Below are 11,971 nucleotides of genomic sequence, written 5' to 3' on the forward strand. Positions count from 1 at the left end.
GAGGTGTTCTTCGCTACACCTATGGAGAAATAAGAGCTATATTTTCGGGGCTTGTTCGGACTCAAGCGAAGCTGTTGCTGCAATTTTAACTATGAAATTGGCGTTGGATGTGTTCGTTGAGGCTGGGTGGTTAGGCTTGGCACCGCTGACCTTGGAATCTTCTTCTCGTATTGTCTTAACAGAACACAGAATAATTTATGCAAATTAAGGAAAAAAAATTCTAGGAAAGAACTGGAAACAAATCGAATCTTTTGCAGTCATTTCTATGGTTAAAGGAATAAAGTATTTGCATGATTCCTTGGCTTATATGGTCCTGCGCCATTCTTACAAGAAAATAACTCTAAGCATATAAATCCAAATGCACCCTGGACGCCAAATACTATGGTTAAAGGAATAAAACTATCATTACAACCGTCTTTCAAGCTAAGCTAAACTATTATAACAATGTGAAAAACAAAACCAGATGTTATCATGTAGTTTGGTTCCAACTAACTTAACAAAATTGTAGATATTTGCAATGAGATTTTTTAATGCAATCAAAACAACTAATAAACCCAAAATAAGCCAACAACATAATTACTAGCAAGTATTGAGAATATCACTAAGTTTGAACATGATTTGTTCAATTGAAGGTCTTGTCTCCGGCAAGCTGTTGGTGGAAGCCAAAGCAATCTCTAAAACCTTGAAAGCTTGCTTCCGTTCTTTCCCTCTCACTGGAACTCGAAAAACAACTTTCACCTTTTTTTATCCTTTCCTTCATTTTAACTATGCAGTTAATGTAACTTAGGTCCTGCACTCCCCCTAGCATGTCAAGCAAAACCAGACCAAAATTGAAGACATCGCTCTTTTGACTCAAATCCTCACAGTAAATGTTATTTGTTATTCTTGATTGTTCTTTGCTCTCAGAATCTTCAATGCAGTCGGCCAACTGGACGAACCCGTAATCCGATAACCGAGCTGTGAGGTCGTTGTTTATCATGATGTTGGAGGATTTTATGTTTCCGTGAACGTTCATTTTCATGTTCTTTGCTGTTGGTGGGGATTGTCCGTGGATGAATGCGATTGCTCTTGCAATTGAATCTATTATTCTCAAACGTTCATTCCAGTTCAAAGCAGTTTGGCCTCGCCTCCCACCTTGATATCATGCACAACATTGAATAAACATATAACATTATATTAAACAAACAGGTAATGCTAAAACAATGAACGAAAGGTCAATTTGGCATTTCTATTTTTTTTAATTAAGTACCAATAGGTCAGCTTTTTAATTTGGTATATGGGTCTAAATGATCGAACTTGAACGAATAAGTTTATGTTTGTGTTTGTCTTTTAAAAAAAGAGTTTATATTCATTTAAATTTTTAATACCATGTCCGGTTCATTTAATATTCACGAACATGTTCGTTTAACATTCACAAACATATTCATTTAACGTTAACAAACTTCTTTACTTCAAAAAATTTATTCGTGAACATGTTCATCAAAATATTCGTTTATACCTTGATTTCAAAGTTTAATTCGAGAGAGTTAACAAAAATTTTGGAGTGATTTCATTACTTACCCAAGTCCTAGACGAAGTGACAAGGGTGTGGTTGAACCAATGCCAAGGGGCACCGGTTTGAGTTTTCTCAACAACTAATACTCTCTTTTTATCCTTTTATTTGCAAGCCAAAAGAAATATAAACTATATTATCATGTGTTCAATTTAATCCATACATTTATCAATATTTAAAATGTAAAAAGATAAAAGGAAAAAGAGAATTTGAACTCCAAAATTTATCATGTGTTCAATTTAGTCCTTATATTCACCAATAGTTAAAATGTAAAAAGATAAAAGGAAAAAGAGAATTGGGTAAACAAGCCGATAAATGAGTTTTTTTAATATAAATGAACCAAATACACATCTATTCATGTTCATTCGCGTTTATTAAATGAACATAAAAATTTTATTCATATTCATTTATTTAGCTTAATAAATAAACATTATACGAACATTTTATCGAATGATCTATTCATTTATACCCCCTTATTGATTTTAAATGCAATTTCTAAATTGTTTGGAATGGCAAGAAAGTTTTGTTTAAAATTAGTTTTGTGGGTTTTGAAACCCAAAAAAGTAGAGGTAAACAATGTGTTTAGTTTACGTTTATAATCTATCAAATGAAAGGTAGTGTTTTATGTATGAACTGAGAAACTCACCTGAAAGAAGGTCAGCTAAGCTTCCCATAGGATAGTAGTCTAAAACAACAAGCTTGATCCTCTTGGCATATAAGTAAGCAGTGATGGGGACGAGGTAGTCGCACTTGTTACAAACCTGAGCCAACCTCTTGACTCTCCTACCGAACTCACTCTTTCTCGCTATTACCTTCCGAAACCTCTTTACAGTGCAAAATCTACCATTGGATAGCACCACTTTTTCAGTCAATCCTCTGGTGTTCTCTCCCATCACACCCACGGATGTCCTCAGAACCTCCTTCAACGACAGCGATTGCCCATTGTTTTCACAAGAAATCAACGGAACGTCATCCATAAATCCTACGATGCAATCATCGTACTCGGAGATGGAACCTGACCTGCTGTTTTCACCATAAAAACTTCTTCTGGGTTTTGTAAACGCCCTTGACAACATTGTTCTGGGGATGAAGATGAAAAATATGGGGCTTATGGAGAAATATTGAAGGGAAATATGGGGTTGGGTGCAGATTTGGGGCGGTTTACATTGGTTTGAGGTGTTGGAATCATCGAAAACGGGGCGGTGATACTTTGTTTTGGCATTTTCTGGCTTCATATAATCCAAAGAATGGCCATGGAAATTCTCTTCGATTCTGGTTTGTCTTAAGCGGCATGCTTGCTTAGAAACAATCCTAGTAGTTTTCTTTTGTTTCATTCTGGTATTTCATGTAGTACCTCTAGCTTATATCAGCCATGCATTTCATTCAAATTTGATTTAAGAATCAGATACGGTTAGAAAATCTAGTTATGAGATTACGATAACGGTGAAAGATTTTGTTATAAGTTTAAGAGACCTAGCTTTGGCTTTCAATTCGTTTTTTTTTTTTAAGAAATGGATACTTTTATAAGTTATGAATAGCAGCCTTTAATACGTCAACAATAATACATTTCTGGTGCTCAAAAGCCTAATGAGCTAACTAAACGATGGGCTGCATGCCTGCATCATTAGCAGATCGTTTTACATAGCAAACACACCGAGACTTGTAAAACCATAAGTCCAATATACACTTATTGCTTCCTCCAACCATTCAAGATATCGTTTAATGTTCGCGAACATCTTTGCTTCAAAAAGCAATCGGTTTAACACCGCCTCATTGTGGAGTTCCAGTGATCGGTCAACACGAGTGAATAAACAGAAGAAGCCCTAACTAGTTACTAACAGAAACAGACTCGTAAGAGGAAAGTCAACAACGTTTTTATATTTCATTAAACCCTAGCTGCTTTTACAACGAGACTTGATTAGATATTTATAACAGCCCAAGCCCAACCAACTTGGGTTTGTTACAATTGAATTCATACAGACTTATACGCCATCATTCTCCCGGCCGCCTTCATCCTCAACTTCTTCCAACGAAAAAACTCCAAGCATGCTCTTAAACATTGAAGGAGGAATTGGTTTTGTAAGCACATCTGCAACTAAGATTACATAAACTATTCCGTATTTTGTCCAAGTAACAGTACCAACTTTAACGCGTGGTCTCTCTCTCGGCCTTTTTTTTAAATATTCTCCGGTTTTCAAAAGTCAAACAATTCCGTATTTGATGTGTCAGGAAAATTTATTAAATCCCACTCAACATCAAAGATTACATAAATTTACACCGTACCAAAAGTTAAGCATCTCAAAACTCATATTTATCCTTACTTTATTTATTTTTCAATCAAATTATAATTTTCTTTATTTATTAAGTCTATAATATATTAATAAATAATATTATCTTAATCTTAATTCATACTATTAAATTTCAAATAATTTTTCTATCAAACATAAATATATCTGTTTGAATCTATGATAAAAATTAATTTCACTAGATCGAATATTCTCTTCCTCATGGATGAAATAATGGATATTGAAATTATAATCACCTTGCTAAATTTTTTTAATTTTCATATATTTTTATATTTTTTATTAATATTATAATTTTTTATTTCTAAAATTTAAAATTTTATACCCCTAATATAAATGTTTAAGTTTACATGTTAACTAACATCATAATTTCACTTAAAATGATAAAAATAAATAAAATTTATCTTAAAAACAATATGAAATAGATTGTTAAATCCATGTCATCATTTAAAAGACCAAAATCATCATCATAATTTGATTTATGTCAATAGGTTTTCTTTCAATTGGGCATATTACAAGTTTAGTATCTAAATTATTATTTATGTCTCATTTAGTACTTAAATTTTAATTTTTTCTAAAATCATACCTAATGTTTAATTTAGATTTTATTTATATACCCCGTAATTTAAAACTTAACGTAGATTTTAACGTATCACCATAAAATAATATCACGTTATCATTGAAAAATAAATAAATAATGTCATGTCTTTAGTTCTATTAATTTTTTACAAAAGGATATCAAATTGAAACATAAACTAAACGTTTGGTATAATTTTATAAAAAAAATAAAGTTTATGTACCTGAACGGAATAAAAATAATTGTTTAAGCATTAAACAAATAATTTACCCTATTAATTATTACGGAAGAGAGGGGTCATAATTAAGCTTAAATAAACAATTAAAATTCAATAAAGATACCCACGTGTTGAGTCATCCCCTGTTTTGCCAGCTTTCGTCCCTGACCTTCTCTTCTCCCAAACTACATTTACCTAACCATTCTACCCAAAAACTTGTCTTTCATACCCAAAAAAAATGGCTAAACTCGCTTTTTTGTTCTCCATATTTCTCCTCTTCACCTTCTCTCACGCCCGCTTTCTCACCGCCGACGAAACCCCCGCCGATTTACCCGAATCCGACCCTGAATCCACAACCTCCATCCTTCTCCCTAGCCAATCACATGATTTCAACCACGATGATGCCTCCAAAACTGGCTACCGTACCGGATCCCTCCCTTTGACCAGGATCCGTTTTCAGCCTGTAAACCGTCACTTCCCCAGGCGACCTTTTTTTCCGTTCCGTCACAAGCACAGCTGCCGTTACCATAAACGTTTCAGACCTTTGAACCTACGCTTCCATCAGAAGCGCTTTATTTCCTACGGCAACGACATGATTCTGTCCAACTATAGAAGCTTTGACCCGGAATCACACGGTGTTGTTCGTCAGGTCGAGGCCAGATGGGGCAGTTTTCACGATGATGGTTCCGAGTCTAAGCAGCATGTAGATTTCATGTCTCATCACCATGACCATGAGGACGATCACCACCACCACCATCATGACCATGACCATGACCATAAGGAAGAGGACGATCATCATCACCATGACCATGACCTTGACCACGAGGAAGATCATCACCACCATAAAGAGGGACAGGAAAGGGAAAAGCACCACCAAGGCGGGTTAATGGAGAAGTTTCGCAGGTTTTTTATTCATTTTTGAATAAACCATGCACGTAATCTAATCATAGTGATCTAGTGATGCATCTATCTATATGCTTATTTGACTATTTTAACTTTCTGCTATCAGGTATATACTATTTAGTCTACTTTTCTTAGGGTAGTAAATAAGATCGCATCCGTTCAAGTTGAACAATATGATATTTCCTTGTATGATACTCATATTATAAGACTCATATGGCTAGATCACTTGTTTTCACGAATTTTAGTTTTGCAATTAAAGAACAAAAGAGAATCAGAAAATTAATATCAATGAATCTTAGAAGTGGTTGGCGCAAGAACCACCCTGTTGTGGACTGGTGAGTTCGGTGCATGGCCATGGGCTTACCTCGATTGCAGCCCCATTTACATTAGAGCATTTCCATGAAGGCATTACTCCGGGCCTGGAGGCTAACGTTCGAAAGACAGATGCCGGTGAAAGGGGCGTCCTTGAGGCCTTGCATCGAACCTGCTCTCTGTACTTCCACACCCCAAATGTTCTTTAATATAACACCGTTGACATATGGGAGGGCGTTTGGGTTAAAGTTGTTATCAGGGTGGTAGCTGGTGTCGCCTGCTACTTTTATACCTGGTCTTACATTTTCCATGAACACTTGAGACACCGTGATGTTCTTTATAAACCCTCCCCTTCCGATGATGGTCTTGATGTTAACACCGACTCCTGTGTTGTAAAGAACTATGTTCTCAGCCAACACATTCTCCACGCCTCCAGATGTTTCACTTCCCACAGCAATTCCAGCAAATGGGGTTGTCCCTCTTACTCTTCGGATGGTGATGTAAGAACTGGGACGTCCATAAGCAATCCCGTATTCATCCCATCCGCTCTTCACCGCCACGAGGTGATCGCTGGTATTTCTTCTATACAAACATTGGAGCTTGAAAATGTATGCATGAAAGTAAACAAACAGTGTTGAAAATGGAACCCTAAGATGAATTCAACGAATGAAAACTGTTTCCATTATCTTTTTACATGGATCAATCCCATCAGTATTTGGGGAGTCAGGTGAAGCCAGGATGGTAATGTTTAGAATAACAACATAGCTGTAAAGAAGATAAAAGTATATTAAGCAAGCAATGAAGGATTATAATGTAGGAATCAATGGAGAAATTACCTGCAATAAACAGGGTGAATGTTCCGGAAGGGGGAATCTCTAAAAATCAAGTTGGAAATAAGAATGCCATTGGAATTAACAAATTCAACGAGATTTGGTCTTGTAAACTGGAGTCCTCTGCCTCCACATGTTCCACCAGATATCTCCTTGACCATCAATTGTGCCATTCTCACCTGTTATGATTCGTGGTGGTTAGTTAATGGTAGACGAAAGGAATATATGCAAAGCATATATGAGGAAAGCTACCAGAAATTCTGAACAATGGAACACGTTAATATCAAGACATACCGTGCACATCTTGCAGTCCATCACCATGAATAAAGCTAATATATCTTCCTCCGGTGTGCTCCCTTCCCCTTCCATAAGATGGAAAAGGAACAATTAATGGCAAATTCAGAGTGTCCTGAGATGTTAATCCAGCAAGGAAGTTTTAAGAATCTCCAACATATCATACCACATCGAGAGGACAATAATGTAGTAAAGTTTTTGAAACTTTCAAATTTGTAGAAATGCTTGGAAGAAGAGAAAATAAACCCATCTCATCAAAAGCAAGAACAGCAGTCTTGAAAAAGAACCGCCCTTGCAATTATTTTCATGATTAAAACCCAGATTACAAAGATTTTATAAAGAAGGAAACATAAGATATTCCCATTGTCAAAACTTACCAAGTTCAGCTGCCAAAAATGGGGAAGGAGTACTAATTAAAAGCTATAAGATTTTGGGTTACCTGAGTGGCTCTGATAACAGCACCTTGAGCCAAATAAAGCGTCATGTGCCTGGTAAGATTCAAACTGTCCGTTAAGTACACCCCAGAAGGCACATAAAGTAGCGTGCCACCTCTCCTTCTAAGATGCTGAATCCGATATATAGCTTTCCGGAAGGCCTTGGTATTGAGAGTCTTTCCGTCGTCGACGCCACCGAAGTCTGTTATCGATATCGTTTCGTTCCTGTAACTCATGGGCACAATCCCAGAGCACGTTATCGATTCCCCATAAGAAATGGTAATCCAAATCGAGGCCTCAAGCAAGAAGCAACAAAGCAAAACCGAACCCAGTGCTCGTAGCATCCTGTTTATTTGGAGAAAAGACACAGAAATTAAAGGAAACGAATGGATAGAATACTGGGTGTAGATCTGGAGATAGCTCCAGAGTCTTTCTTTCTGGATATTTCTCTTTATTCAAGTAGAGGAAAGATAGAAGAAAGGAGTGGTACTAGTAGTAAGTAGTAGCAAAAGATCAAAAACAAAGGCTAGAGAAGAAGAAATCGAAAGACAATTGAAGATTGACAAGAGACTTATCTTTAAAACAAAAAGAAATCAAAAAAGGCTTAAGGAAGAAGGAGAGTGTGAGAGTGAATGGGCTCACAGATTCTAAGCTTTGCTTAACTAGTCAGAAAAAAATGCATGATCCATTAATTAAAGACTGCAACTTTTTCAGGGAGGAGGATGAAATTGTAATTAATTTTTTGGTTAATTTGTGTTTGGTATATAAGATTATATTTAAGTTTTCAATGTCATGCAAATTATTTTACTTTTCTTTAATTTTATACCTAAAATATTTTGTTGCACCTCGATCAAGGGGTAAATATTGTACCTCATTCGGATTTTCTTAGCAAATCATACTTCTGTTGTCATTCATATGTTTGTCGAAGCATCCGGAGGAACTCCTCCGTTGATCAAAACATCCAGAATTCACTTCGGTCAGCCACAATCTCACATGACCACCATCAAATCTAAATGATATGTCATAACCAAATTTATTATCTTACAGTTATATCTTTTGCCCTATCATCATATGAACAAATATCATGACTCTAGGTCATACACCAACACTAAGGGTCGGTATATAAACCATCAACACTAAGAAATCTCACTGCTACCGTCCGAGAACCATTGCTCTTCATGAAATCCATGAATATCAAAAGAGCTCAAAGCTTTTAATCCGAAAGACACCCTTCCAAATCCATGCAACGATGGCATTGCAAAGGCTACGGGGCATGTCTAATGGGTTTATTCGAGGATACCTACTAGTGCGCAATATACGCTAAGAGGATGACCATTCAGTCAAATGATCGCTATTCAACTCGCCGGGCAAGTTCAGAGGACGATGGGTCGGTAGACGGCCGATGAGGACAATAGCGACGAGGGATGTCCATCGACGAAATTGATACTTTGAGTTTAAGGATTTTAAGATTTTTTTTAGATTTCAGATAAATTGTCAGATTTTTAAAAATAATCATAATTTTAATTTTTTAAATAAAATTTTTAAAAATTTATAAACGCACTTAGTGTCACATTTTGAATAGTTGACAAGATTTTTTTAATAACAATAACGGATCAGACACTTAAAATCGTAACGTCGAAAATATTAAACACTTAATTGACCGAAAAACTTTATGAGTCTAAACGAGAAAAGAAGTATAACTTTGGTATTTATTTTTTTGTAATTAAGTCAATTTTTTAAGAGATTAAACTAACATTTGATATTTTCAAGGGGTAGAAAATATTTTCACCATTTCATTAACTTAAAACTTTACAGTTTGTTAAGTGATTTAAACTGCATTTTTCTTTTTTCATTTTGGGGACAAGATCCTTGCTTGCCCCTTAGATACGCCCCTTGCTGGCTTGAATCAAAGGGAGTACAGGGTTTGCTTGCTGAAAACGAATTCATCACAAAAGACGAACCTAAGCCCCTGATTGCAGCGGCGGATGCATACTTTACTCAGTACATTCATGTCCACCTTAAAATTTAAATTTTGATAGATCAATTATTTATTTTATTAACAATATTTATTTTAAAAATGTTATCTGATTATCTCTATTCACCAAAGCCATTGCCAAGTCTCCCTCAATGGTTAGATAGAACTGAGCTTAATCTGTATTATGTTTGGGCATCTTTCAATAATTCTAGACTTGTTGCTTGTGATAAGAAGCAGATTTAGCTACTTAATTTTCATTCAAATATTCAAGGTCCCACATAATTGTAATAATCATACAACTCCCTGGATTATAATCCCTCAACCAGAATAGCAGAATTAGAAACCAAAAGGGGCAAAAATCTTATTCCTGCCAGAAAACACTAAACACAACAACGAAATTTACCATTTTCACACTACTGAAACACAAAATAGAAAGAAAAAACAAGTCTCTCCTGGTGTTTATCTGCTGAAAATTTTCACTTTGCGAAAAGAATTTAAGTAGAAAATGTTATAATGCCTAATTAGCGAGAATCTCCCATAACAATTCTGCGTCAAAAGACGGCATTCTTGCAAGCCAACACTCATCGTATTGTTGTTCCTCCACCATCATTATCGGGTAATCATTCGACGCCGAATTCTCACATCTCCAAGACCCACCTTCAGACAAACTCGGTGACAGCAAGTCGTTGCTTAAACTGTCACTCAAAACCCCCCTGCGATAACGATGAAGACGACGAACACGGTTCACTTACCTTAACTTCAGGGGAGGAAGCAGCAGGGCTATTGGAGTTGACCTTCTTGGATTTCTTTTTAGCTCTCTCTCTTTTCAGTTTTTCATAAATGGCCTGAATCTTAGAATCCACCGCGTTCTTCAGTGCATTCAACCGAGCACCGTCACCAAAACCCAGTTTACTTGGATCCTTGAGGTTTTGAAAATTCAACCTCGCGTATTCCCCTCTAAGCTTATAAGCAGCACGATCGTACGCATAAGCGGCGGCCTCAGCTGTTTCGTAAGTCCCTAACCACACCCGCATTCTGTTCTGCGGGAGTCTAATTTCAGCCACCCATTTCCCCCACTGTCTTTGCCTCACCCCTCTGTATTGCTTCTTCTTTTGAGGAGTCGAGTAGTTGCTCGTCGACACCGGAGAAGGAAAAGGAAGCGAGTTGCAGGAAAAGGAATTGTTCCGTTTGTTCTGTTGGCTGAACTTTTGAAGCAGGTCTCGCTGGCGGAGATAGACTGAAGAGCCTAATGGCTCGGTGGTGATGGTAGTGGATGGTGCGCAATGAGAGAAAATTGAATCTAGGGTATTTGAGCCACCAGATAATATCAGCTGGGACAGGCAAGACCCCATATCAACACCATTGTTGAATCCAAAAGGATTATCGATTTCTTGCATCATTTTTTCTGTGTTCTGAATTAAAACAGGGGATCTAAAAAAATTGTCCCTTATCCCTTGCCTGGTATAACAAAATCAATGAAGGAAAAATATATTAACAAAACCAAAAGTTAAAACAAAGAAGAAAGAAGAAGAAGAAACCCGAATATTATATGCTGATGGCCGAGGCTGAGCTTGCTGTATTTATAACCCTCTGCAGAGGAGAGTATTTCTAGCTTTTCATCAAGTTTGAATTGCCGTCTGAGTTACTCTATTGGTATAGCTGTGTAATGACAGCCATGCCCCTCCTATATCCCATCTGTTTTTTATTTACTATTATTTTATTTTATTTCATGAGAATAATTGTAAAAAGAGACGTGCTTTAAATTTTTCTTTGCATTTGGTTATAATTTAATATAATTTTTTAAAAGAAGGTAAATTGAAAAGGGTAAACTACTCTGTATGACATAATTAACTGTTGTTGACGTGAAATGTCACATAAAATGATATCGTTATGGTGACTCCTATTGATATTTAAAACGACGTTCGTTTTAAGCACTAAACTTTAGGATTATATTAATTTTGTCTTTAAAATTTTAAACAATTTACCTTTTTGACACTACACTTTCCAGTAGCCAATTACCGCCCATTATCGATCATATTTTGTGACAAGATCGGTACTAAAACATTCGCTTTTCACTTTTCTTTCATCTCTTAGAATTGATTTTCCACAAAACTCAAACAAAATTGATTAAAATTCATTTAAATTTTTGATGTATTAATATTCTGATCTCTTTAAATGATCGTACGACGAGACTAGCTTTGAGATATGTTTTTTCATCTTCTTGAAATAATGCTTCTCACTGTTCGATTTTTCAAACAAACATCCCAAATCCTGTAAATCTAAGAAAGTCTCCAAACATAAAAAAAAAAGATAGTTTTTTTTGGTTTAATTTCGTCAATTTTGAATGAATTTCGTGAAAGATTAATCCTATAAGAAGAATGAGGAGTGAAATTGAACGTTTTGGCACCAATTTTATCACGAAAGATGATAGATGATTGGTGTCGATGGTGACCAAAAAAGTGCAGTACCAAAAAAGTAAATTGTTTAAAAGTTTAATGTCTAAAACGACATTGTTTTAAGCATCAAGACAATTACACCAAAATGATGTCATTTTGGTGTGACAAGCCATGCTAG

General features: G+C 35.9%; 2 protein-coding genes and 2 pseudogenes across 2 annotated transcripts; 1 reads left to right on the forward strand and 3 right to left on the reverse strand.

Annotated features, from left to right (window-relative positions):
* Positions 1-622: 622 nt before the first annotated feature.
* Positions 623-2,628, reverse strand: LOC120139990 (probable inactive receptor kinase At2g26730). The gene is made up of 2 exons (XM_039155071.1): positions 2,199-2,628; positions 623-1,134 (listed from the first exon to the last, which is right to left on the reverse strand). The coding sequence occupies exons 1-2, from the start codon at positions 2,626-2,628 to the stop codon at positions 623-625; spliced, it is 942 nt and encodes a 313-aa protein (XP_039011002.1).
* A 2,212-nt stretch (positions 2,629-4,840) lies between these two features.
* LOC120139881 (histidine-rich glycoprotein-like) lies at positions 4,841-5,636 on the forward strand. The gene is made up of 2 exons (XM_039154988.1): positions 4,841-5,416; positions 5,450-5,636. The coding sequence occupies exons 1-2, from the start codon at positions 4,888-4,890 to the stop codon at positions 5,569-5,571; spliced, it is 651 nt and encodes a 216-aa protein (XP_039010919.1). The 5' UTR covers positions 4,841-4,887; the 3' UTR covers positions 5,572-5,636.
* A 178-nt stretch (positions 5,637-5,814) lies between these two features.
* Positions 5,815-7,766, reverse strand: LOC120139882 (annotated as a pseudogene).
* A 1,970-nt stretch (positions 7,767-9,736) lies between these two features.
* Positions 9,737-10,909, reverse strand: LOC120139909 (annotated as a pseudogene).
* Positions 10,910-11,971: the final 1,062 nt, after the last annotated feature.

Source organism: Hibiscus syriacus, unplaced genomic scaffold, assembly GCF_006381635.1.
Source record: "Hibiscus syriacus cultivar Baekdansim isolate YM2019G1 unplaced genomic scaffold, ASM638163v2 tig00110777_pilon, whole genome shotgun sequence".
Classification (NCBI taxonomy): domain Eukaryota; kingdom Viridiplantae; phylum Streptophyta; class Magnoliopsida; order Malvales; family Malvaceae; genus Hibiscus; species Hibiscus syriacus.

What these genes read in the sequence shown, in the direction of transcription:
- LOC120139990 (XM_039155071.1), bottom strand. Translation starts at nt 2,628, where the DNA reads ATGTTGTCAAGGGCGTTTACAAAACCCAGAAGAAGTTTTTATGGTGAA. An exon ending in CTTAGCTGACCTTCTTTCAG is followed by an intron (nt 1,135 to 2,198) that starts GTGAGTTTCTCA and finishes CATGATATCAAG; the next exon opens with GTGGGAGGCGAGGCCAAACT.
- LOC120139881 (XM_039154988.1), top strand. Translation starts at nt 4,888, where the DNA reads ATGGCTAAACTCGCTTTTTTGTTCTCCATATTTCTCCTCTTCACCTTC. An exon ending in CCACCACCATCATGACCATG is followed by an intron (nt 5,417 to 5,449) that starts ACCATGACCATA and finishes ACGATCATCATC; the next exon opens with ACCATGACCATGACCTTGAC.